This window comes from Aquarana catesbeiana, linkage group LG05 (assembly GCF_042186555.1).
Source record: "Aquarana catesbeiana isolate 2022-GZ linkage group LG05, ASM4218655v1, whole genome shotgun sequence".
Lineage (NCBI taxonomy): Eukaryota > Metazoa > Chordata > Amphibia > Anura > Ranidae > Aquarana > Aquarana catesbeiana.
The window spans coordinates 52,001,349-52,029,166 of NC_133328.1; the positions used below are offsets into that span (position 1 = coordinate 52,001,349).

General features: G+C 46.7%; 1 protein-coding gene across 1 annotated transcript in view; it reads left to right on the forward strand.

Moving 5' to 3' along the window:
* MALRD1 (MAM and LDL receptor class A domain containing 1) overlaps positions 1-27,818 on the forward strand; it is a 737,846-nt gene that overhangs the window by 139,762 nt on the left and 570,266 nt on the right. Inside the window, exons 7-9 of the mRNA XM_073629748.1 lie at positions 8,133-8,293; positions 15,409-15,501; positions 20,517-20,703. Of these exons, the coding sequence (XP_073485849.1) occupies positions 8,133-8,293; positions 15,409-15,501; positions 20,517-20,703 (441 nt within the window). The remainder of the gene's footprint in view (positions 1-8,132; positions 8,294-15,408; positions 15,502-20,516; positions 20,704-27,818) is intronic.

Genomic DNA, 27,818 nt, shown 5'->3' on the forward strand with positions numbered 1-27,818 from the left:
TTCATCAAATATTATGCCCTAACTTGTTTAGAAAGCTTCAACCTCAAGTCTATTGACTGAGCCAAGGTAGTGGTCTTATGTTATCTCTAACTTTTCCACTTTAATCTAAAATGGATCTTTACTTTATTCCCTCTATGCAGTACCATAAATGGGTCAACAAATAAAAATGAAATATTACAGACTGTGGTGCAGGTAAACAGCAGAAGGTAACAAAGGAGTGTCACACAGTGGTATATCAATCATCCAGGGGCAGAACTGAGCCTTAGCAAGGCCACAACTGCAATCTAATTGTTGGGAGCAGCAGGGAGCAGCTCAGCCATGTTATTACTGCGCCCAGAACAAAAACAATAATTGAAGTCCCCTTTTTTACATTGCACGGTGAAACAACTCAAGATAAAAATCCTTATTTTCTAAAAAGTGACAGTTATTTACAGCTGTTCAGAGATTGGATGCTAGACCTGAGAAATGTCGTATGGATGGGGCTCATGTGCTCCTGTATACCCAGAATTGCAGGGCAGTGGATTTCCGTAGAAGAAGGGAGTATTATTAGGTTGGGGGAGGTTTGCACAGAAACTCTCACTTTGTCCTGAATGGACAAAAGAATATCTTTGTCATTTTAACCACTTCAATGGTCAACCACTTCAATACCGGGTACTTTCACCCCCTTCCTGCCCTGGCCAATTTTCAGGTTTCATTGCTGCTGCACTTTGAATGACAATTGCGCGGTCATGCAACATTGTACCCAAACTAAATTTTTATCATTTTATTCACACAAATAGTTTTCTTTTGGTGGTATTTATTCACCACTGGGTTTTTTTATGTTTTGCTAATTAAACAAAAAAAAAAAAATTCCTGAACATTTTGAAAAAAAAATGCGTTTTGTTCGTTTTTGTTATAAAATTTTGCAAATAAATAATTGTTCTTCCTAAATTGAGCCCATCATGTATTCTGCTACATTTCTTTGGTGAAAATAACCCAAATCAGTGTTTATTATTTAGTCTGTGGTAAAGTTATAGTCCACAAACTATGGTATATATTTGAAACTTGAGCAAACCTGATGTACTGACAGTCTTCCCCATCTCATTTCTTGAGGCCCTAAAATGCCAGGACAGTGGAAGTACCCCCCAAATGAATACTTTTTTAAATTGTAGACGGTCCAAGGTATTTAGTAGGAGGTATGGTGGTTTTGTTTTTTACATACTGTCTCCAGTGCAGTACAGCGTCATCATATACAGTGGCGCAGTGGGTAGCACTCTCGCCTAGCAGTAAGAAGGGTCGCTGGCAGGGCCGGATTAACATAGGGGCTATTGGAGCTGCAGCTCCAGGCCCCTTACCTTAAGATAGGCCCATTTAAAAAAAAAAAATCACAAGAAAAAAACGATTGACTTCGAGGGTCGTGGCTCGACGATCAGGGGTCACATAGAGCTGAAGGTCTACCCCACTACTGGTCAAAATTTGAGGCTCCTATCACCTATGGTCCTGGAGATACGGGGCTCCTTGCGCAGCCTGTCAGAAGCTACATACGGAGCGGCCAGTTTAAATACAAGCTGGCTCTGTTTGCAGCAGACTGAGAGGATGATCTCACAGTGCCTCTCCTTACTTCTTGTCAGAGGCACTGAGCTCAATGGATAGCTTGGAGCCTGCAGAGTTTGACAGGCAGCACCGCCTGTCAAACTTGCTTGCAGTAGCAGCATAGTCCAACAATGTAAAACTGCCATTCAGCAATGTAAAAAAAAAAAGGAGGTGGCAGTAGCACCTCATGAACGCCTGTCAGCTGCTGCTATACCACTCGTTGAAAAGCAATACACCACAGATCACTTTTCAGAGGGCAGTAAGCATTACTGCAAATGTGAAAGAAACTTGAAACACAGTATCCATTTCACACTCACCACCAACCAGGTCACTCCCCAGCCACTTTCCATGTTAGCCATCTCACTTCAACTTATTTTACAGGTGACCATTTCCCAACCTGCAGATGACAGACCCTACTCCAAAAGATATCACTCCCAGTTACTCCCCCCCACCCGCTGATTGATATCCCTCCATGACCACCTCACTCCCCCCTGCTGACAGACCTCTCTCGCCAGCCTGTCCCCCCACACCTTCTCACCTGTTGACCTTTGGATGAGGGAATCAATCCCGCGGTGTTATTGTGTTCTGCCAGTGGGGAGCCTTCCCAAGCCACAGAATACAATGATCAGTGTTTCTAACTATAGCTGGCAGCACTGACTGTTTTGGGAAAAACCTGACAGGCTGGTTGTACTCAAGTCAATTAATAGATTGACTTGTGTACAACCAGCTAGCCCATACATAGTCCGACTATAGCTGGTCTCTACTTAATTGGCTTAATTTCAATTCATGTATGGCCTGCTTAACCACTACACAGTCCGTAAACATCCTTCCACAAACCTTTACATTTTTCCTTCCCAGATTCCTACATCCTCCTCACCTGTACATAGTGCCCACTGTCATACCCTTCACACTCCTCTCCTATACATAGTGCCCACTGTCATACCCTCCACACTCCTCTCCTGTACATACTGCTCACTGTCATACCCTCCACACCCATCACCTGTAAATACTGCTCACTGTCATACCCTCCACATTCCTCTCCTGTACATACTGCTTACTGTCATATCCTCCTTACTCCTCTCCTGTACATACTGCCCACAGTCAAACCCTCCATACTCCTCTCCTATACATACTGCCCACTGTCATACCTGCCACACTCCTCTCCTGTACATACTGTCCACTGTCATACCCTCCACACTCCTCTCCTGTACATACTGCTCATTGTGATACCCTCCACATTCCTCTTCTGTACATACTGCCCACTGTGATACCCTCCACACTCCTGTACATACTGCCAACTATCTTTCTCTCCACACTCCACTCCTGTAAATACCACCCTCATAATACCTTCCACACTACTCTCCTGTACATACTGCCCCTATCATACCCTCCATACTCCTCTCCTGTATATACTGCCCCCATCATACCCTCCACACTCCTCTCCTGTACATACTGCCCACTGTCATACTCTCCACACTCCTCTCCTGTACATACTGCTCACTGTCATACCCTCCACATTCCTCTTCTGTACATACTGCCAACTGTGATACCCTCCACACTCCTGTACATGCTGCCAACTGTCATACCCTCCACACTCCTCTCCTGTACATACTGCCAACTATCTTTCTCTCCACACTCCTCTCCTGTACATACCACCCTCATAATACCTTCCACACTCCTCTCCTGTACATACTGCCCCTATCATACCCTCCACACTCCTCTCCTATATACACTGCCCCCATCATACCCTCCAGACTCCTCTCCTGTACATACTGCCCACTGGCATACCCTCCACACTCCTCTCTTGTACATAGTGCCCACTGTTATACCTTCCACATTCCTCTACTTCACCTGCACATACTTCCCACTTTTATACCATCCATACTCCTCCCCTATGCCTCTTACACATAAAAACAGTTCTTTAAAATGATATTGAATATCCTCAATGTTACCAGCTCTAGAATAGGCACACTTTTGTTCCATCTTCACCCTGTCTTCCTTCCGGGTTCTGTGCCTTCGGTCACTTGCCTTGGCCAGGCTGTGTTGCTGTCACTTCCACGCATGCTCATTCGCATCCTCTCTCTCTCTCTCTAATCCCCCTCTCTCATCCTCCCTTCCTTACCCCTCACCCCTCTATCATCCCCTTCCTCTCTCTCTCATCCTCCCTCTCTCTATTTAATTTAATTTGTTATAACAAAAAATTTTTGCATTTTTAATTTTTTTTTTTTATTTATTTTTTTTTAATAAAAAGACCCACCATAATCCTCAGCACCAGGCCCATGATGTTCTCAATCTGGCCCTGGTCGCTGGTTCGAATCCCGACCACGACACTACCTGCCTGGAGTTCGCATGTTCTCCCTGTGTCTGCGTGGGTTTCCTCCGGGTACTCCGGTTTCCTCCCACACTCCAAAGACATGCTGGTAGGTTAATTGGATCCTGTCTAAATCGGCCCTAGTATAGGTATGAATGTGAGTTAGGGACCTTAGATTGTAAGCTCCTTGAGGGTATAGGGACTGATGTGAATGTATAATATATATATGTAAAGCGCTGCGTAAATTGACGGCGCTATATAAGTACCTGAAATAAATAAATAATAAATAAATATAGTGGCTGTGATCAGGGACATTGACTGGTAACAGTACAAAAAAAAAAAAAAATGTTATAGTTTTTTTATTACATTGTTTTTCTTTATCTTTTTTTTTTTTTTAACATTTTGACCAGAGCAATATAATGTTACCATTGTAACCTTGTACTGCTCTGAGGAAGTGATCAGAATTCTTTTTACACATTATGTTTGCTTATAGCAGTGCATTACATTGTTATAAGCAATCATTTTACTAAATGAAGCTGATACATTCAGTCTGTTTTGTTGTGATTAGCTGTGACTGGTCAAAGCTAATTACATGGTACAGATGGGCTGTGATTGGTCCTATCTGTACCATGTGATCAAATTGACCAATTACAGCTAGCAACACAGTTTGTACACATTCGATGGCATGAAAGAAAGCCACCCATTATGTACAACTCTCATGTGACCTGCTATGATTTGTCACAGCGGTCACATGGTATCAGCAGCGAGCCGGTACTCTTAACAGTCATTGGCTCTGTCCCGTGAACATGGCTGGTGACGGATCGTGCCGCTGCATGGCCCGCGATCGATGGTTACTGAGAGGACCTCATATGATGTCCACTTAGGATAACAAAACCACTGCCCAGCCATCATTTGTCTATAGGCTGGGCAGGAAGTGGTTAAAGTGGTTTTAAGGGCTGAAGGTTTTTTACCTTCATACATTCTATGCATGAAGGTTGTAAACTCTAATGAGCAGGGCTCTCTGATTCCTCCTGTATTGAATTATATTGTAACTGTACTGTCTGCCCTCATGTTGTAAAGTGCTCCGCAAACTGTCGGCGCTATATAAATCCTGTATAATAATACATAGCTCCCAACTGTCCCTGATTTCGAAGGTCTATCCCTGATTTGGAACAAATTCTCTCTGTCCCTCTTTCATCCTCCATTTGTCCCTCATTTTGGTCTGATCTATATAGTTGTATATAAATTGGCTATTTATCTATCAAAAAGTGTTTCCCAGTGCTAAACATTTCATCCAATTTCTAAATTGCTGCATTTGTAAATTTCAAAAGCCAGTAGCTATTTTGGTAATAGGTGTCCCTCGTTCCTAGCTCAAAAAGTTGGGAGATATGATAATATAATAAAACAAATGAAGGTAAAAAACTTTTAGTGTGCAGCTCCCCCCTCCTTATACTCACCTGAGCCTGATTCCGATCCAGCGATGTGCACGAGAGCAGAAGCTCTCCTGGGTCTCTCCCTCCTCATTGGTTCCCGCTGCTGTTAATCACAGCCAGTGAGGAGGGTGCAGAGGGCAGGGCGGAGCCGCGCTCTGTGTGTTACATAGACACACAGAGGCGACTCAGGAGCGAGCATGCACGAATGGCCCCAGAGCAAGTAGTTAGCTATAGGGGCACTCAGCAGGGGGAAGGGGTCAGGAGTGCCGGCGGGGGACCCGAGAAAAGGAGGATCTGGGCTGCTCTGTGCAAAACCATTGCACAGAGCAGGCAAGTATAACATGTTAGTTTAAAAAATAAAAAAAAATCGCCTTTACAAACTCTTAAAATAAGTGGCTTAATTTAATACACTATTTTGGCATACTTAACTGTATTATTTTTAGTATTTTAGTGCTTTCCCCATACTTGCTGCCCCAGGCACTGACCCATAAGCACCACCATGGTGAATATCTGTTTCCTACCCCTGTCACTTTACTGCTCTTCTATATTTATTTATGTTGTCCTGCCCCAACCTAGCCACTTTCATCTACAAGAGCTCACTGTCTTCCTCCCTAGACAAGCTTGCCCCCCTCACTACACGCAGAATTAGGCCCCGACTGCTACAACCCTGGCAAACAGACGACACCAGAAGTCTCAGAAAATGTCTGTGGCATAGGACTAAGTTCCAGAAAGACTTCACACAATATAAATCTGCCCTCCTAAAATACTATTCCTGCCTCCACACTGCCAAGCAGACCTACTTTATCACACTCATTAACACCTTCTCATCCAGTCCATGTCAACACTTCTCTACCTTCAACACTCCATTCTGTCCTCCACTGCCTCCACCCTCTAACTCACAGCCCAGGAGATCGCCAATCACTTCAAAAATAAGATTGATACAATTCACGAGGAGATCTCCAACGAGCAGAAACCTCCCCCAGGCAACACCCATGTCCACAGATACAATCATTACTTCCCTCATTCAACTCTACTGGTATTAATGAGGTTGCTAAACTTTTATCTAACACTCATCTAACCACCTGCCCCCTGGATCCAGCACCCTCGCAAATGCTATGCTCACCCTCCCACTCGATTCTACAGTCTAACTCAAATTTTGAATCTCTCCTTCTCTTGTGGCATCTTCCCAAACTCTCTAGAACATGCTATAGTCACCCCCATACTTAAAAATTCCTCACTGGATCCCACCAATCTTAACAACCTACGTCCCATCTCCTTACTTGCCTTCTCCTCCAAACTTCTTGAAAGACTGGTCTACAACCGACTGAGCGACCATTTGACCACAAACAAACTTCTTGATCCCCTTCAGTCTGGATTTCACCCTCAACACTCCACATAAACTGCTCTCCTTAAACTCTCAAATGGCCTACTAACAGCTAAAACCAGTGGACACTATTCTGTACTACTTCTGCTGGATCTCTCTGATGCCTTTGACACAGTGGACCACCCCCTCCTCCTCAATAAACTCCACTCCTTTGGTCTCCGTGACTGTACTCTTTGCTGGTTCTCATCCTACCTATCCCACCGTTCCTTCAGTGTCACTTACAACTCTACTTCCTCCTCTCCTCTTCCTTTCTCCATTGGGATCCCCCAAGGTTCTGTTCTTGGACCTCTCCTTTTCGCAATCTACACCACCACCCTGGGTCAGTTGATTGCCTCCCACGGCTTTCAATATCATCTCCACGCTGATGACACCCAAATCTATCTCTCCACCGCCCAGCTCTCTACATCTGTCTCCTCACGCATCACCAACTTACTAACAGACACATCAGCCTGGATGTCACATCACTTCCTCAAACTCAACCTATCCAAAACCGAGCTCATGATACTTCCTCCCTCAGGTGCCACTTTCCCTAATTTCTCTCAATGTCAATGGCTCAACTATCAACTTGTCCCCCCACGCCAAGGTCCTAGGTGTAATCCTGGACTCTGAACTAACCTTTCAGCCCCACATCCTATCGCTATCCAAAATTTACTGCCTCAACCTCCGCAACATCTCCAAGATACGCCCCTTCCTAACCAATGTCACCACAAAGCTTCTAATCCACTCCCTGGTCATCTCCCGCCTCGACTACTGCAACTCCCTCCTCATTGGCTTACCTCTAAATAGGCTATCCCCACTTCAGTCCATCATGAACGCTGCTGCCAGGCTCATCCACCTCACAAACCACTCAGCGTCTGCTATACCCCTCTGACAATCCCTCCACTGGCTGCCACACAGCCAACGAATTAAATTCAAGATACTAACTACAACTTACAAAGCCATCCACAACCTGGCCCCCAGCTACATCACTAACCTAGTCTCAAAATACGAACCTAATCGTTCTCTTCGGTCCTCCCAAGACCTCCTGCTCTCAAACTTCCTTGTCACCTCATCCCATGCTCGCCTTCAGGACTTCTCCAGAGCCTCTCCCATCCTCTGGTATGCTCTACTCCAATCTGTCCGATTTTCTCCTACTTTATCCACTTTCAGACAATCCCTGAAAACTCATCTCTTCAGAGAAGCCTATCTGCCCCCCCCCCTAACAACTGTACATTTATCTTCTACATCAGCACATCACCCACAGTTATTACCTCTTGTATCTCTTAGATTGTAAGCTCCAAAGCAGGGCCCTCTGATTCCTACTGTATTAAAGTGTATTGTATTTGTACTGTCTACCCTCAAGTTGTAAAGCGCTGCGTAAACTGTTGGCACTATATAAATCCTGTATAATAATAATAATGTATAATCACGATTTTCTTTTTCATTGTTTCAGGCCATTTTATGTTTATTCAAGGCAGCCTGCAGAATGGACACAGAAAGGCGTACATGAAAAGCTTGCCATATCGCAGCAGCAGCCTCCTGACCTGTCACTTCCACTTTTATTACTTGATTGAGGAAGACAACAGCCTGAGACTGGTGCTCAACGTTGATGAGGTAAGATTCCATTAAGCAGCTTTCATCGGCTCGCCCTCCTGCGCAGCTGGAATGAAGTGCTCTGGATGGGAGAAAACACTACAAACCTTCTAGTGAGACAAATATTAAAGATGAAATTTATTCTGTTTATATTTTGCTTTCCCTGGTTTCTCCCTCTACCACCTATTGACATGCTAATGACATTTTGAAATAAAAGCTTTCTGTTTTCATTGAACACCTTATTTTAGACCCAGTGATATCATCACTGGGTCTCTGTGCTTCTCTGTGCAGTGCAGGTCGGTCATGGTTGGTGGGAGGAGCTAGCCAGGTGATGTACATACCTTCCTGGAAAAAAATCACAGCCCCCTGCCTCAGTCAGGACCGCTGATAAGGCAGTACAGCCAGCCCTCCTGTACTAAGCCCCGGCCTCATCAGTTCAAAAGGGGGGCACAGACACCTCCTGAGCAAGAGCAATGGCTGCATTGCCCTGCCTTATTGCCAACTCTTGTGCCGCCCCCCCCCCCCCCCCTGCAGCTCTGCTGCCTTCTCCTCCTTTTTCTCCCACCAGCTGCACTGCAAGGGGATTGGTATCTACGCCCCCACTTTCCTGCTGTCCAAGCTCCCCTGTGTGCCTTCCTCCTGCCCAGCAGTGTTGCTGGCTTTCCTACTCCCCTATTCCACCAGCAGTGGCCGAGGGCACACAGGGGGATGTTTCTAGATCGAGAGTGGAGGGGGGTTTGGGTGGGACATTAAATATGTCTTGTTTATCAGTCCCTTCCTTTCCTGAATTAACACAGTGAGCGTTTGGTACAGATCACTCGCTGTGTTCATTCATCACGGACTTCAGTTTTTTAATGAACATGAAACCTCAAAGCACTTCCCATTCATTCACGGTCCATTGCAGCTGATGCTGCAGAGAAAGGGACTGGGGAATCTCTGTCCTCAGTCCCTCTCTCCATCTCAAATGTGAGACATCATGGGTCTGTTTAAACCCTGATATTTCACCAAAGCCCCCTAACAGGGCTCTTAAAAAAAAAGAAAAAAAAAAAAGGAGGGGGGCCCTGTCAGGTACGCTGTATGGGGCCCAGTGATTTCTAAAAGTAGCCCTGGCCTCAGTACTCCTCTCAGGAGCCCTCAGCTCTGATTCAAGCAGTGGACTGGCCCTTGGAGGGAATTAGGCAAATATTTAAATGCCTTGATGAGTGGATGTCAGTCTGGAGAAGTGGGTATTTCTAGGCAGATATCATTTGCATGCAGACTGCCCTAGGTCATGCCCAGATATGATGCTGAGCTTTCATGATTGAAAAAAACTGAAGTAAATTGAATGAAAGAGGTGGCCAGGGATAGTCAGGATGGAGAGGTAAGGGCTAGATGATGCTGGATGTTCTCCAGCCAGAAAATTAGGCTTTATCTGACTTGCTGCAGCTTCTAATGCACATTGTGAGAAGCCCACAGTGTGTAGTGAAATCAGAGTAAGCAATTTCAGTACAAGAGGAGCCTGAAGGGAAAGCTGGAGTTCGACTTTAAAGTGGTATTAAACACAAAAGCAAATATTTATTATACTGCAGCTTACCAATTCTTAGATGTGATGGCTGAATTCTTTTTCTTTTTAGGATTCATTTCCTTTATTTTCACCTGGTGATCCAGCCAGTAAGTCTGTTGTTTTCAAAAGAACAAGCTCTCCTGCAGATGTAGCAGGTAAACGGCTTGATAGGTGGCCGCAGGCCACCCCCCCTAGAAAATTGAGCACCAGCAGCCACTGCAATGTGCTATATGTACTTTGAACCGTAGGGCACTGAAACATCAAATAATATGAAGTGATAATTCTATTTTAAAAGAGAAGTATGGCAATTTTATTCCCCCATAATCATACTTACCTAGGTGGATGCTGCATCTGTCCCCCGCCGTCTCTGTACTGAGAACCGAGTCATCGAACATTGCCGATGGCTCGGTTCTCTCGGCTCCCCGATCGGAGAGATGCTGCCTGTCAGTCAGCAGCTCTCCTCTCTGCTCTTCCACACTCAATGGAGCGCTGAGATGTGGAGGGGCGGGGAACGTCTGTCTCAGCAGCTCACTGAGAGGCTGAGACACCTATCAGTCCAGGTACCTGACAGATCCAGACTTCCGAAGTCGGGATGACGCTGTGCCTCGACTGATCCTGGTGACATCAGCAGAGAGCGAACTTCAGTCAGTGGCAAAGGAGGTGGTTGGGGGGGTTGAGATGGGATCAGTGGTGGGGGGGATTGAATGGGATGAGTGGCAGAGTTGGTGGGGGGGGTGGGATCAGTGGCAAGGGTGGTGGTTGGGGGGATGGGATGAGTGGTAGGGGGCATTGGATGAGATGAGATGAGTGGTGGGGGGGGATGGGATCAGTGGCGGGGGTGGTGGTTGGGGGGATGGGATGAGTGGTAGTGGAAGTGGGATTGGATGGGATGAGTCGCAGCGGTGGTGGGGGGATGGGATCAGTGGCAAGAATGGTGGTTGGGGGATGGGATCAGTGGCAGCGGTGGTGGTGTGGGGGGGTCTTTGGCAGCAGTGGTGGTGTGGAGGGATCAGTGGCAGCAGCAGTGGTGGTGGAGGTGTGGGGGGTGGGGTATCAGTGGCAGCAGTGGTTGTGGTGTAGGTGGGATCAGTGGTAGTAGTGGTGGTGGTGGTGTGGGGGGGATTAGTGACAGTAGTAGTGGTGGTGGTGTGGAGGGGATCAGTGGCAGCAGTGGTGGACGCGTGCGGGGATCAGTGGCGGTAGTGGTGGTGGTGTGGGGGGGATCAGTGGCAGTAGTGGTGGTGGTGTGGGGGATCAGTGGCAGCAAAGGTGGTGGTGTGGGGGGGACAGTGGCAGCAGTGGTGGTGGTGTGGGGGGAAGTGAATTAGTGGCAGTAGTGGTGGTGGTGCAGGGTGGGATTAGTGGAGCAGTGGTGGTGGTCTGGGGGGGAAATCAGTTACTAGTGGTGGTGGTGTGGGAGGATCAGTGGCCCTGGTAGTGGTGGTGTGGGGATCAGTGGCAGCAGTGGTGGTGGTATGGGGGTGTGATAAGTGATAGCAGTGGTGATAGTAGTGTGGGGGGATCAGTGGCAGCAGTGGTGGAGGTGTGGGGGGATCAGTGGCAGCAGTGGTGGTGGTGTGGGTGGGGGATCAGTGGCAGCATTGGTGGTATTGTGCGGGGATCAGTGGCAGCAGTGGTGGTGGTGTGGAGGGGGATCAGTGGCAGCAGTGGTGGAGGTGTGGGGGGATCAGTGGAAGCAGTGGTGGTGGTGTGGGTGGGGGATCAGTGGCAGCATTGGTGGTGTTGTGCGGGGATCAGTGGCAGCAGTGGTGGTGGTGTGGGGGGGATCAGTGGCAGCAGAGGTGATGGTGGTGTGGGGGGGTGACCAGTGGCAGCAGTGTTGGAGGTGTGGGGGGATCAGTGGCAGCAGTGGTGGAGGTGTGGGGGGGGTTCAGTGGCAGCAATGGTGGAGGTGTGGGGGTGTGATAAGTGGCAACAGTGGTGATGGTGGTGTGGGGGGATCAGTGGAAGCAGTGGTGTGGAGGGGGGCGGTGCAAGTAGTGGTGGTGTGGGGATCAGTGGCAGCAGTGGTGGTGTGGGATCATTGGCAGCAGTGGTGATGGTGGTGGTGCGGGGGGATCAGTGTCAGCGGTGGTGCAGGTGGGGGGGGCTCAGTGGCAGTAGTGGTGGTGGTGGTGTGGGGGGGACAGTGGCAGTATTGGTGGTGTTGTGGGGATCAGTGACAGCAGTGGTGGTGGTGTGGGGGGATCAGTGGCAACAGTGGTGATGGTGGTGTGGGGGGGGGAATCAGTGGCAGCAGTGGTGGTGGTGTGGCGGGGGATTAGTGGCAGCAGTGGTAGAGGTGTGGGGGGATCAGTGACAGCAGTGGTGGAGCTGTGGGGGGATCAGTGGCAGCAGTGGAGGCGGTGTGGGTGGGGGATCAGTGGCAGCAGTGGTGGAGTTGTGGGGGGATCAGTGGCAGCAGTGGTGATGGTGGTGTGGGGGGGGGTGACCAGTGCAGCAGTGGTGGAGGTGTGGGAGGGATCAGTGGCAGCAGTGGTGGAGGTGTGGGGGGGTTCAGTGGCAGCAATGGCGGAGGTGTGGGGGGGAACAGTGGCAGCAGTGGTGATGGTGTGGGTGGGGGATCAGTGGCAGCAGTGGTGGAGTTGTGGGGGGGATCAGTGGCAGCAGTGGTGATGGTGGTGTGGGGGGGTGACCAGTGCAGCAGTGGTGGAGGTGTGGGGGGGATCAGTGGCAGCAGTGGTGGAGGTGTGGGGGGGTTCAGTGGCAGCAATGGCGGAGGTGTGGGGGGGATCAGTGGCAGCAGTGGTGATGGTGTGGGTGGGGGATCAGTAGCAGCAGTGGTGGAGTTGTGGGGGGATCAGTGGCAGCAGTGGTGATGGTGGTGTGGGGGGGGTGACCAGTGGCAGCAGTGGTGGAGGTGTGGGGGGGGAGCAATGGTGGAGGTGTGGGGGGGGTTCCGTGGCAGCAATGGTGGAGGTGTGGGGGGGATCAGTGGCAGCATTGGTGATGGTGTGGGGAGGATGGAATCAGTGGCAGTGCTGATATTGAGGGATGGGATCAGTGGCACTCACTTGCAGATCACTTCGTACACCCGCTTTGCCAGGTCTCAGTGTCTTTAGCTTCCTTCCTGTGTCTCCAGTAACTCCTAACCCGACATGGGTCTCCTCTCACGGGGGATAGCTCCTCCCCCTTCACTCTACTGGCCTGGCCCCCGACATGGCACCTCCCTACCCTACTGAACTCAATGGGCATGCAGAGAGGATGGGCGGGGCCTGTGAGCATACCTCCCAACTTTTTGAGATGGGAATGAGGGACACCTATTAGCAAAAGTATGCAGGCATAAGACACCCCCCCGTCACAATTATGCAAAAAAAGTGATTGATTAAACCCACAGGTGACTCTTTTTTACCTCTACTATTCCTTTATATTGGCTTTGACCCTGGTAGTTCCCCTACTGGCCAAAGTCACAAACAGAAATATCAGCACAAGGAACATAACTTACAGTCAGTAGGATGTGTCCCTTGTGCTGATTCCTCTTCTGTTAGTGAAAATCTTCCTCTATCCTACCCCCCAAAACTGTGTATGCCCAGCTCCTCCATTCAAAAAAGTTGTACTACAGCTTCTATGAATGGAAAGCAATCTAATTTTTAGTAAGGGTTGCTAGTAAATTTACCTGCCAGGTATAGTTGCCTTGGCCAATTGATAAGAGATCAATTTGTTCCACCCTAATTCTGGAATTGCTGCATTTCTCTCTTCTGTCACTAGATGGCCGGGAATCTAGTGGTATTAGATAAGACAAGGGCCTTGCAAGGACAGATTAGGAATAGATGGGGTATCTCAGCCAATGGGCAAGTATCTTCTTGGGTCACTTGGTCTGCTGGCAGAGCCTATTTATTTGGGTGAGGTCAGGTGATCAGGGTTCTGTACCACCTGGATGGCTATCTGGGTGGACGTGTGTTGTACTGCCCCGCGCTCCTAGGCCAGAGCCTGAGGCTTATCCCGGGGGACATCTGTCTGCTAGGCTGTTTAAGGACCTATCCAGAAGCAGGACAGCAGCGCAGGGTTTGGACTGCAGCCTGCAGTCTAACTAGAAGTGACAGTTCTGCCAGCTGGAGAACCTGGCGTGGTCGGGGGTAGAGGGGAACTGTCGCCACTGAGGGACCAACCACCTTATTACCAGGGACCACCGTGAGTAGCTGAAGCAAGTACCAGAGCAGTATTCTTACCAACCGGGGACGGTGAAGAATTGGGAAACTTCAGCAGGTGTCAAGCCAGGGACCCAGCCAGCGGAGGTGACACTTGCAGAGCAGCCTTGTGTGTTAAGCCAGGGACCGAGCAGGCCAGTGGGGTGATACTTGAGGAGTATCTGTGAGTGCCAAGCTAGGGACCTAGCAGTTACGCAGGGGTGACGCTTGAGGAAGATACTCAGTGAGAGGATTGGAAGAGCTCAGGAGATCCAGTGGCAGTGGATCAGCAGGTCTAGGTGATAGACTGGGAGCTCAGCTGAGTGAAGAACAAATAAGGTGAAGCTTTTGAACTTTTGATCAATGTCCTGGTAAAAATCTATTTTTTTGTTTTGCTTCTCTCACACATGATAGTCAGAATGAATGCAGCTTCACCGTATTCACTTATATTGACTGCTAGGTGAACAGCCTCTACGCCTTTAAAGGAGAAGTCCAGCCTGAGCTTGTTTGGCTGGACTTCTCCTATGGATCACAATAGTGCTATTCATTTAACACTCCTGTGAACAGTTTTCAGCAGAGAGCAGTTTGAAGTCCGCTCTCTGCTGACGTCACAGAAATCAGTCCAGGCACCGCGTCATCCCGACAATAAAGTCTGGATCCACCAGGTACCTGGACTGACACCCGTCTCAGCCCCTTAGCGAGCTGCTGAGAGCCTGACACGGCCGCTCCCCTCCCCTCCCCTCCACAGCTCAGCGCTCCAAAGAGCGTGGGGGGGCAGATCGGAGAGCTGCTGATTGACAGTCAGCAGCTCTCTGCTCGGGGAGCTGTGGGAACCGAGCAATCGGTGATGTTCGCTCGGTTTTCAGTGACGAGGCGGCGGGGGACCTAGGTAAGTATGATGGGGAAAAAACAAACCCATACTTCTCTTTTAATAAATCAATCCCATGGTTTTAAGCAATTCATCATTGTTTGCCAAAAGCTGAAACATCTGTTTTTGGGGGACTGAAGCTTTACCATTAAAAAACTGAGCCTCATTGACATGAATCAGGGTAAAGTAGACTCAATATTGAGCATCTGTTGTAAAACTAACTCCCCGTCTCTTCTATAATTCGTTTGACTCCCCACTCCAATACACTTTCATTACTGCACTCATCACTTTGTTTCTCAAATGCTGATTGTTTACTGACACGATGTTTCAGTCTTAATGAACACAGCTTGATTGCGCCCTTGTTTAAGTCCTCAGGTTTAATTTACTCTGAGATGAGAGTTTGTACAAATGTGAAATGTTCATATTTAACAGCTTTGTCTATCGATCTGTTTTACTTATTGCAAACTGTGAAACATAAATAGCTCAGTCCAAGGCTGAGTGGTTGATGTCGTAATGGTGTACATGTGTTTATTGTGTTTTAGTATATTTTCCATACATCATTCCCTTTTCTTCACAGGGAGAAGTCGTGCTCTTTGAGAAAAATGTGTCTACAAATAATCAATGGATGGAAGAAAAAATTCTTCTCCCAGAAAATTCAAAGGACGTTCAGGTAAACAGCTAAAAGAATAGAACGGCAGAATATGCAGAGAATATAGGTCAAGTGTGGGACATTAATGATTGAGGAACTACAAGACCTAGCATGCCCTGCTGTTCACAAATATACTATGGCTGAACATATATAGGAACCACTCTAAATTAGTGTTTCGTTTGGTGTTTCCAGTGAAGGGGGCTGTTAAAGTGGTTGTAAACCTAGTTACACAACTTGTACCTACAGGTAAGCCTATAATAAGGCTTACCTGTAGGTACTGTAAATACAGTGGGGACGGAAAGTATTCAGACCCCTTAAATTTTTCACTATTTGTTATATTGCAGCCAATTGCTAAAATCATTTTAAGTTCATTTTTTTTCATTTATTAAAAAAGAAAAACTGAAATATCACATGGTCCTAAGTATTCAGACCCTTTGCTGTGACACTCATATATTTAACTCAGGTGCTGTCCATTTCTTCTGTTCATCCTTGAGATGGTTCTACGCCTTCATTTGAGTCCAGCTGTGTTTGATTATACTGATTGGACTTGATTAGGAAAGCCACACACCTGTCTATATAAGATCTTACAGCTCACAGTGCATGTCAGAGCAAATGAGAATCATGAGGTCAAAGGAGCTGCCTGAATAGCTCAGAGACAGAATTGTGACAGGGCACAGATCTGGCCAAGGTTACAAAAAAATTTTGCTGCACTTAAGGTTCCTAAGTGCACAGTGGCCTCCATAATCCTTAAATGGAAGACGTTTGGGACGACCAGAACCTTTCCTAGAGCTTGCCGTCCGGCCAAACTGAGCTATCGGGGGGAGAAGAGCCTTGGTGAGAGAGGTAAAGAAGAACCCAAAGATCACTGTGGCTGAGCTCCAGAGATGCAGTCGGGAGATGGGAGAAAGTTGTAGAAAGTCAACCATCACTGCAGCCCTCCACCAGTCGGGGCCTTATGGCAGAGACAGAGTGGCCCGACAGAAGCCTCTCTTCAGTGCAAGACACATGAAAGCCCGCATGGAGTTTGCTAAAAAAAAACCCTGAAGGACTCCAAGATGGTGGGAAATAAGATTCTCTGGTCTGATGAGACCAAGATAGAACTTTTTGGCCTTAATTCTAAGCGGTATGTGTGGAGAAAACCAGGCACTGCTCATCACCTGTCCAATAGAGTCCCAACAGTGAAGCATGGTGGTGGCAGCATCATGCTGTGGGGGTGTTTTTCAGCTGCAGGGACAGGACGGTTGGTTGCAATCGAGGGAAAGATGAATGCGGCCAAGTACAGGAATATCCTGCACGAAAACCTTCTCCAGAGTGCTCAGGACCTCAGACTGGGCCGAAGGTTTACCTTTCAACAAGACAATGACCCTAAGCACACAGCTAAAATAATGAAGGCGTGGCTTCACAACAACTCTGCGACTGTTCTTGAATGACCCAGCCAGAGCCCTGACTTAAAGGGGTTGTAAAGTTATTTATTTATTTTTTTTAAAATAACAAACATGTTATACTTACCTTCACTGTGCAGCTCGTTCTGCACAGAGTGGCCCCGAACCTGGTCTTCTGGGGTCCCTCGACGGCTGTTTCAGCTCCTCCCCGCAAGCATTTACCACCTTCATGCGAGCTCCCTCGCACGGTGGTGAGTGCTTGCGGGCGCGCTCCCGTGATACAGCCGGCGGCTATAGCCGCTGGCTGTATCACTCGGCCCCGCCCCCCGGCGCGCCGCGTCATCGGATGTGATTGACAGCAGCGCGAGCCAATGGCTGCGCTGCTTTCAATCCATCCACTGCAGCCAATCAGCGACCAGGCTGAGCTGCAATGAAGATGACGAGCACGAGCAGCGAAGATCCGAGGCGTCAGGTAAGTAAAACGGGGGGGCTGGGGGCGGCGGTACTGTCAAAAGTTTTTTCACCTTAATGCATAGAATGCATTAAGGTGAAAAAATTTTTACCTTTACAACCCCTTTAAACCCAATTGAGCATCTCTGGAGAGACCTAAAAATGGCTGTCCACCAACGTTTACCATCCAACCTGACAGAACTGGAGAGGATCTGCAAGGAGGAATGGCAGAGGATCCCCAAATCCAGGTGTGAAAAACTTGTTGCATCTTTCCCAAAAAGACTCATGGCTGTATTAGATCAAAAGGGTGCATCTGCTAAATACTGAGCAAAGGGTCTGAATACTTAGGACCATGTGATATTTCAGTTTTTCTTTTTTAATAAATCTGCAAAAATGTCAACAATTCTGTGTTTTTCTGTCAATATGGGGTGCTGTGTGTACATTAATGAGGAAAAAAATGAACTTAAATGATTTTAGCAAATGGTTGCAATATAACAAAGAGTGAACAATTTAAGGGGGTCTGAATACTTTCCGTCCCCAACTGCACGGTTTAGGAAGTATTTACCATATACACTTGCCTCGGCGTCATCGGCGCATGCGCACTGAAGAAACAGGCCACTCGTGCCATTTCTTCAGCAGCCGTGCCGTGACCGGGAGTGACGTCATTGCGGCTCTGGCCAATCACAGCGCCGGAGCCCGCAAACCCGGAAATAACTCTGGAAGACACGTCGCTAAACCCTAAACAGAGTATTTCAAGTGTCGCTTCCTTTAGACCCCAAATTTTGTTTGCTTAATCTATTGGATGAGTTTGAATGGGAAAATCATACTAGAGAGGCTATTACTAGGACCTTTGTTCTAGCTGGTAAAATGATAATGATGCATTGGAAATCAGAGTCTCCTCCTACGGTTAAAGAGTGGGTGGTTGCTGTGGGAAACACCATTCAAATGGAAAAGCTTATTTACCAGCATAGGGGGTGTTCACACAAATATGAGAAACTTTGAGACCCATGGTTAGATGTTCCTGGGCTTGCCCCAGAGGATCTGACCATGCATAGGCTTCTGGGCCAAATGTGGGTTGATTATAAAATTTGAACTCAATATGGGTACAGTGTTGACAAGGTCATCTATGTTCTTCATCAGTTGTATTATATTTGTTTTGCTTGCTTTTTGATGTATACATTTTGTAGTCACTGTCGTCACAAATCTAGTTTATTATTGTATAATGTACAGTATATGTGGTTAGCTATGTTTTTCTGGGCTGTATGTAGCCATTAAAAGTTTTTATCTTGGATAAAAAATATTACAGCATAAAGAGACATTTTAGACAATTGTGCGCTACCAATCTTGTGACAACAGTTTGGAGAAGGCCCTTTACTGTTCCAGCATGACTGTGCCCCTGTGCAGGGACATATCTCCCATGAGGCAAACAAGGTGTTTGCCTTGGGTGGCATTTTTCAGGGGAGGTGACGCCGCCTCCCAGGCAGAAGGGCTTCTATGTACGGGCTGTGGCGCTCTCTCCTGGGACATATGGCTCCTAGCTCCACCGCCACCTGTTCAAAACTGTACCAGAGCTGCAGAGTGCGGGCTCTGGCCCAAGTTTAGGGGCGGACTGGGTGCTTTTGCACTAGAGATCAGAGGCTTCTGAAGTACAATACACCCACCGGTCCACCTCACATAAGCTCCCACAACCTCCCTGCCAATCCAGGTGCCTCCAGGCTGTTCCTCAGCGCTGCTCGCCAGTAAGCAGAGATGACACAGGCAGAGGGGAGAGCGTGCATGTGTCCTGATCACAGTGAGACGGCAGCTCACACACAGAACTTCTGTAGCTGCACAGGTGCCCTGATCTCTTGCTATTCCTACTCCTTACTACCAGATTCCTGCTGCTCCCCAACACCCAGGGATGCCCAAGGGCAGGCTACCAGCACCCAAAAAAGCACCAGTGAATCAGCAGAAGCATTTTGGCCCATTGTACCTGCAGATATGGCGCCTTCTGCTGCCCCCTCTGCCACAGTCTCCCCAGACCTGTCAGCTTGGAGATAGTGGAGATGGAGATGGCAGCAATTACCTCCACCTTTGGAGTGGAGGGGGTTGTGAAGAGGTGAGAGCTATGAAGAGTGTGTGTGGGGGGGATTTATAAAGAGTGGGGTGGGTTATGAAGAGATGAGAGCTATAAAGAGTTGGGGGGGGGGGGGGTGAGAAGAAGTGTGAGCTATAAAGTGTGTGTGGGGGGGATTTGTGAAGAGATGGGGGGGATTTGTGAAAAGTGGGGGGGTTGCGAAGAGGTGAGAGCTATGAAGTTTGGGGGGGTTGTGAAGAGATGGGGAGTGCCGAAGGGGTAATAGCTGTGAAGGGGGGGGGGGGTTTGCGAATAGGGAAATTTGTGAGTTCACAGATGAAGGTGTGGATCGTAAACAGGTAGGGGTGGTACAAATTTATTTGGGTGGGGGCGCTTGATTTTAGTCTTGCCTAGGGCAGCACAAAACCAAAATACGCCACTGCCCTTATGTACAAACCCAGCTCTATATAGACATTGTTTGGCCAATTTGGTGAGGAGGAACTGGATTGGCCAACACAGAGCCCTAACCTCAACCCCAGTGAACACCCTTGGGATGAATTGGAACACTGATTACAAGCCAAGTCTTCCCATTCAACATCAGTTCCTGATCTTACAATTGCTCCCTTGGCTAAATGGTCACAGACTCTCATAGATATACTCCGGAATCTTGTGGATAACCTCCCCAGAAGAGTGGTGGAGTGTGGTGTTGGGGGGGACTAGGAGCAAAACTTGTTTTTGTCATTTTGGATAGAGTAAGGGAGGATCATAGCCCCTGTCAGATTATTTTTTTGCCATCTGTGTCCCATTGGGGAGTTTTACCTTTACTTTCTGCCTCATAGCCAAAACAGGAAGTGAGAGGAAATCCCTGCAAATAACCACTTGCCCTCCAAAAGATTTACCCCCCTTCATGACCAGGCCATTTTTTGTGTTATGGCACTGTGTTATTTTAACTGACAATTGAGCGGTCCCCAAATAAAATTCCTTTTTTTTCACACAAATTGAGCTTTCTTTTGGTGGTATTTGATCACCTCTGAGGTTTTTTATTTTTTTTCTACTATAAATAAAAAAAGACCAACAATTAAAAAAAAAAAAAAAAACATACAGTAAATTAATAATATTGTTTAAAATATTTATTATCTAATCTACAGCTTGCTTTTGAAGGCACAGTAAAAACCATAAATGGACTCGTTGCTCTGGGTAGATTTCAGTTGACTGGCTGTGAAACATTATCTGACTTGCCCAGTCTTGACAATGGATCATGTGCCACCATGGAATCAACATGTGACTTCAAGAAAGACTGTGAGGATGGGAGCGATGAAGATCCCGTGATTTGCAGTAAGTTAATGCTTGAGGACATTTATAAAGTAGCAAATATGATTTTCACCAAACAGTCACTGGTGGTGAATCCATCACTGTAATACACATGCACCTGGAAGATTCACTAGCAGAGAGAGTTTTTGAATGTCAGTCACTGCTTTATAATTATGCCCCTTGGAGAACTTAGAGATTAGAGATAATATAAAGAGATGCAATTCATTTTCTAGTCTAAACATTTCAGAAAGATGTATTTATTTTAATGACTGCAAACAGGGGTGCAATTCTGTTCCTTCTCTGACACTTCTAGGATTTTCAAAGTCCATGTGATCCTGCTTGATGTCTCAGCTCCCTCCTCCCAAACTGACATCATCAGTTTTTTTGGCAGTGGTCAGGGCTAAGGATGAGCTCCGGCGTGTTCGCACACTCCACGTGCAGAGCCCGCCAGGAAGTCGGCATGGCGCTGCGCTAATCAAAGGTAGTGAGACATTGTCCCGAAGCGCTGCTGCAGAGATCGGGAAATGTCTCACTGCCTGTGATTAGCGCAGCACAGTGCCGACTTCCTGGCGGGCTCTGCACGTGGAGTGTGCGAACACGCCGGAGCTCATCCTTAGTCAGGACAGCTTCATGTGATCTGCATTGACTGTCTTTACAGACAACCTGGGGCTTCCTCAGCCGCTGCCAGAAGAAGAAGTGACATCAGGGCCGGGGAGCAGGAGAAGTGACATCAGATCAAAACCTATGACCTCTAAGCCTTGGGAGGTGAAGTGAAGAATAGTGTTTCTGTTTCTAGCACATCATAAGAACAAAAACATTTAAAAGAGACGTTGCCACAACTATTCCCGTAGTTGTATTGTGAGTAGATTTAGATAGCATCCTTATCTCAATATCCCAGATAGCAAGCAATTGTGTTGTAAGTTTGAAAATGACTTGCTAAGCTATTGCTAGACTTGCCAGGCTTTACAAGTTTGTTGTACAGTTGCAGCAAGTCCACATTGCATGATTCCAGATCGACTTTCTTTGCAAGCATTCTGCAGCAAACTGATTCAATTATATTGTGCAATAGTCATCCCACCACAGGGGTCACTGTGGCTGAATTTTCATGCTGTTGACTTGCAGAGCTCTTGCTGCAGACTCACAACTGCAACTTTGCTCTTGCTAGAGACTTGCCACGCAAAATTGCTACAAATTGGAAAAGTGGCAACTAGAACTTGTGCTTCAATTGCTCTGCAAGTGTACAACTTGCCAGTGAAAATGTGCAGCAAGTTAACAGACTTAAAATTGAACACTGCCACAAAATTTTGTGGCAAGTTATCCTTGCTATCTGGGATATATATCCAGTAAAGTGACTAGCCTCGGGTGATACACAGAGATTAAACAAATCCTCCTACATAAGTTGTAGCTATTTATCTGCAGCACTCTCTCCAGAGTCCTTGAAAGTGAAGAATTTAGACAGCGTTTCTGAGCTCCAGAAGGCAGTGGGCTAGGATCTCATGTCATGCACTGCACAGCATAGAGCAGGGAGCTAAGTGTAATCTAGTGGAAAGAATAGACAGCCCACCCCCCACTAAAAAGTCTCAAAGGGAAATATGCATGGCTGAGGCTGTCAATCACCTTCCATATGCTGGTGGGGGGTGGGGGGTGGGGGCAGGGTCATCCCCCGGGATCCCTTGGTGTGGACTGGAGTGCCCCTCCAAAATCCATGCCAGACTCTTCAGGTCTGATATGAATTTTAGGGGTGGACCCACACAAAAAAAACACAAGAAAAAAGTGTGGTCCCCCCTCCCCCAATACCAGATCCTTATCCAAGTATGCAGTTTTTGTGGTGAGGAAAGAGGCGGTGGGGTAAGCACCTTTTGCCCATGTTGATGAGGACAAGGGTCTCTTACCCATGACCCTGACCCATTGGTTTTGGGGGTCTGTAGCAGGAGGCTTATTGGTATCTGGAAGTCCTGTTTAAAAATAAGAGGGCCTCCACCTATGTCAATGGAGTTTGGGTTAGATAATACCTCTACTCATTCACAAAAAAAATGTAAATGGTAAATAAACACTCTGACACTTTTTGACAAGTCCTTTATGAAACAAAAAAAAAATGACCACCACATTATTCAGCACTGCAGGTTCTCATCAATCGCAATAAATAACACCCCTCTGATTTGCCAGAAGAAATGCCCAACTGACATGTCCAATCCCGTGGCATGGGGCAGCTAAATGTAAACAAAAGGGAGGGGTATCCCGACTGATGTAATTGGCCAAATATAGATATGATTAGATATGCAGGGGAATAGCTGCACGCTCGTCACTCTAATTTTCCTGGCCCACCTGGCTGCATGCGCAGATAAGGGTCTGATATGGATTTTGGGGGAACCTCACTCTTTTTTTATTTGTGTTTTTTATTGCATTGGCTTTCCCCTTAAAATCCATACCAGACCCAAAGGATCTGCTATGGAATATGGGGGGGATCCTAAGCCATTGTTTTTTTTTTTGAGTAGGGTACACCTTGACATCCATACCAAACCTTCATCAAGGATTAGGGTCTGGTATGTATTTTTAAGGAGAACCCCCATACTATTCATCTTTTCTTTTTTTTATGTGGAGTCTCCCATTAACATCTATACCGGACCCTTATTTAAGATAACGATCTGGTATAGACAAAGAGTATCCCCAGCCACATTGTTTACAAACAGAAGTAGGTGTCAGGGAGCTGTCATTTACCAGCATTTTATACTGCATTCTTTTCTTTTGTAAATGTGAGTTTTGCTGTAGTAGGCTATATACATTGTACAGATGCACCACTTCACAGGCAGGTTATGGGTATCCCCAGGCATTTTTTTTTTAAAAGGAAAGCAGCATTTTTAATGTTTCACTTTAAGCAATAAATCACTGCTCCTTGCCAAACAGAAATGTAAAAAATGTTTTATCTTTGCCCCCAACCCCCCCCCCCCCCCCATGCCAATTATTAAACCAATCCCATGCTTATTAGCCTAGAAAATGGGCACTACTGATTTCTAAGGATGAGCTCCGGCGTGTTCGCATGCTGCACGTGCCGATCCCGCCAGGAAGTCGGCACGGCGCAGCGCTAATCACAGGCAGTGAGACATTTCCCGAGCTCTGCAGCCACACATCGGGAAATGTCTCACTGCCTCTGATTAGCGCTGCGCCGTGCCGACTTCCTGGCGGGATCGGCACGTGCAGCATGCGAACACGCCGGAGCTCATCCTTACTGATTTCTAAGATTTGGCTCCCATTAACTTCAATGTGACTCGGCACCTGAACTTTAGTAATGTTCAGCGAACCCACCCTGAACCGAACCCAGGTATGTTCGGTTCATTACTAAAGAATAATGCCCTGCTAGGGTTTGGCTGTATCGATATGATTATCAAAAAACATTTGATACATGCATTAGGTTTTAGTGACCCTACAACAAGGACAGGTAAGGGTTATCTATCCGAAAATAGTGAGAGGACAAAGGTGAAGGTAGGGCAGTTGCAGTACAAGCAAATGTTTACCAAGAAAGTAGAAGACATAAGTGAAAAGAGAAACCATAACTGCTTAATTTTGCATTGCCTAGTGACACGCACACATCATGTTTTGATTTAGCAGCATGGTAAAACTTAGTGGGACTTATTATGCATTAATTATTTTCTCATTATGCTTAATTACATTTTTAATCAGCATTATCTGTTAATTCAAAATAGAGCCTTATTTTATACCCTAGCTTCTTAACACATGGTGCAATGGACGCAAAAACATGTTTTGGTGTGATTATGCATAATTCTTTTTCTATTCCTTTATTGCGTTGAATTTTATTTGGCAGATTATTTGACCTTGAAAAACAATGTGAATATAACGGTCCTGTTACCAGGCAGAGAACAGTATGAGGACAGGAAATACTTGCACCCTTTATTGTCATACAATGGTGTAGTCAGAGAGAAGGTTTATATAATGAAAGACGTCAGTTAAGTACAATCTGGTTTGGAAACACACTGGTATAATTACTAAAGAACGCCTTGTACTCTGGAGTGTCCCTAGGGGAGGAAGGACATCTTTACACAGAACTAGGGGGATTATAAATGCTCCTCGCTCCAACCATCTACTTTTATTTCTCTTCATTTTTTAGTGTGTTTTATTCCGACGTCTTGGCCGCTAAGGACCAATAGTACAATGATATAACAGTTAATTGCATTTTCATGCCAAAATGTTACTGTTATGAATAACATACATAACGTAGAAATAAAAATGCTTTCAAATAAACCACATTACTCAACATTTTAGTCCAACGAGGACAAGACTACAACTTTGTAAACAGTTTGATTTAAAGGGCAACTTAGTTTTTAGCAAAGTGGTCTTGTAAATGTTCCCGCCACCTCCTAAATGGCAGCCACCTACTAAAAAAATGTAACTTCAGACCTGAGTTCTTTACTGTGTGGCCATGGCCTTAACCACACAGCCCAAAAGAAGCTCATCCCGTGTCTAGCTCCCACAGCCCGCTGCTCAGCCTATTCTGTAACATGAAAAAGACAGAAGGCGTGTAGGCCTAGCGCATTATCCTTAAACAAAAGCTTTATTAATATATGAAGGTAGGTAATATACAGGTACTCCTCACTTAATGACCAGGTTCTGTTCCAACGACCAGGTCGTTAAACGAATTGGTTGTTAAATGAGGAGCCACAAGTAATTCATATTTTAAGCATTCTTAACTACTGTACTGTACTGTATTGTGAAAAAAAGGTCTAAACCCAAAACTCCAGCTCAATAACTTTGTTTTAATTTGCATAAGTACAGAACACAAAAGAAAATTCTGTACTGTACTGTACAATACAATTATGTATAGCGCGTCGTCTGGGTGGGGAGAGATGGTCGTAGGTCCGAATGGTCAATAAACAGGTAAGTCTTTAAACGAGGAGTACAGACAAAAAAAACTTGAATAAAAGCATGTCTAATTATTCCTCCACATGATTCCATAAAACCATGCACATCACATGGGACTGTCCCTATAGAGGCATAGGCTAACTCATTTTGAGTAGTTCTTCTTCTTCAGAGCCTCTGAAGAAGAGGAAGCCTTTGTATGAGGATAACGTACTAGGCCTATGCGCCTTCTGTCTTTTTCATGTTCCAGTGCTTCGGATTCCCCAGTCTGTGGAAGGCAGCGAGGAGTGCACTATCCGTTTCAAAGCGTCAGAATAAAACATTTACAAATGCATAGCACACTGCACAGCGCAGGTGATTGAACTGTGTATCTTTTGGCAGCCCATTCTGTAGTTTGAACCATACTCGTGTGACTGGCCGGGGGCTGCCATGAGTATGAAGCAACAATTTCAGGAGTACAAAGACAGATTAAAGCGCTATCTAAACAAATTTTTAAAGGGACTCTGTCAGGGGAAAACTAATTGCAAAAACACTGGAGGTATCAATTAAAGACACCTGGAGGTGACTGCATACACCTGCAGCAGCTTTCAAAACCTTCCAGTCACAACTGAAACTTGGACTATCCAGACAGCCAAAGCTCCAACACTGTGATTGCAGCGAGACAATCATAGCAGAATTGCATTGTGTTTGGGGTGCCATTAAAAGTTAATGACACCCAAATGCACACAGTGTGTTGTGCTGCAATTGACCCATGTTTTGGAATTGCGGGCAGAATTGCATCGACTCTGCCCGCAATCCCAAATTGCAAAATGTGAACAGGGTCTCATTCTGTTTCATCAATATCTTTTTGAAAGTAAGGTCTCCAGTACTGGACACAGTATTCTAAATGAGGTCTAACTAAAGATCTATATAGGGAAATCAGGACTTCCTTCCTCCTGCTGATGATCCCTCTAATGTAAGGTTGCTCAACCAGGGTTCCATGGAACTCTGCAATTCTTCCAGAGATAGCTAGGGGTTCCCTGAGCAATTTTTGCTTCTCAGTTAAGTTTCCACAGAAACCATTAATTTTTGGGCTATCAGCAAGGGGATAATTCTTCTCAATAATCACAAGTGTAAGAAGCATTCTTCCCACTGCCATCACACAATGTATTATGAGTTGACGAAATAGTTACTTTTAGTAGGGGTTCTCTGAGACGGCAACGTTTTTTCAAGTGTTCCTCTGTGTTAAAAAGGTCGAGAAAGGCTGCTCTAATGATACACCTTGGAATTCAATTACTTTTCCCACACTTGGACACACTGTTTGTTATGAGCAAAGGGCCAGAAAGGAGAAAGAAACAAAGTGCCAGAAAGGAGAGACAAAGAAACACTATTATTTAGACTACTACATTAGTCCCATAGAGTAGCAGTGATATGACCCTACATTCAGGGCCGGACTGGCCTACTGGGATACTGGGAAATTTCCCGGTAGGCCGGCTGCCCTGGGGCCGCTTTGAGCGGTGGCTGCAGTGCTCCCCCTCCCTCCCTCTGTCCTCCTGTTCCTCCTCTTGAATGGCACGGAGCTCGGTCTGTGTGTGTAAGGTGGCGCTGTAACAAGGTCCCGCCCCCCTAGACCAGCCCGTGTGATAGTCTTCTAGATGGAAAACTGATTAAACCAGTGTTCCGCCTATCACACGAGCCGATCTAGGGGGGCGGGACCTTGTTACAGCGCCGCCTTATGCCGCGTACACACGAGCGGACTTTACGGCGGACTTTGCCCGGCGGACTGGATTTCGTCGGACAATTCGATGTGTGTGGGCTCCAGCGGACTTTGTTTTCTCAAAAGTTGGACGGACTTAGATTTTAAACTTGTTTAAAATTTATCCGTTGAAATCGAGTCCGGTCGAAAAGTCCGCTCGTCTGTATGCTAGTTCGACGGACAAAAAGGCACGCTAGGGCAGCTGTTGGCTACTGGCTATGAACTTCCTTGTTTTAGTCCGGTCGTACGTCATCACGTACGAATTCGACGGACTTTGGTGGATTGTGTGTAGGCAAGTCCGTTCATTCACAAAGTCCGTCGGAAAGTACGTCGAAAAATCCGCCGGGCAAAGTCCGCCGTAAAGTCCGACCGTGTGTACGCGGCATTAGACACACAGACCCAGCTCCGTCCGTGCCATACATCGGCCATTGTGTGTGATCCAGGAAATGGTGAGGCTGCAATTTGCAGGCACAGAGGCAGCAATGGCTGCCACACAGAGGCAGCAATGGCTGCCACACAGAGGCTGCAGTGG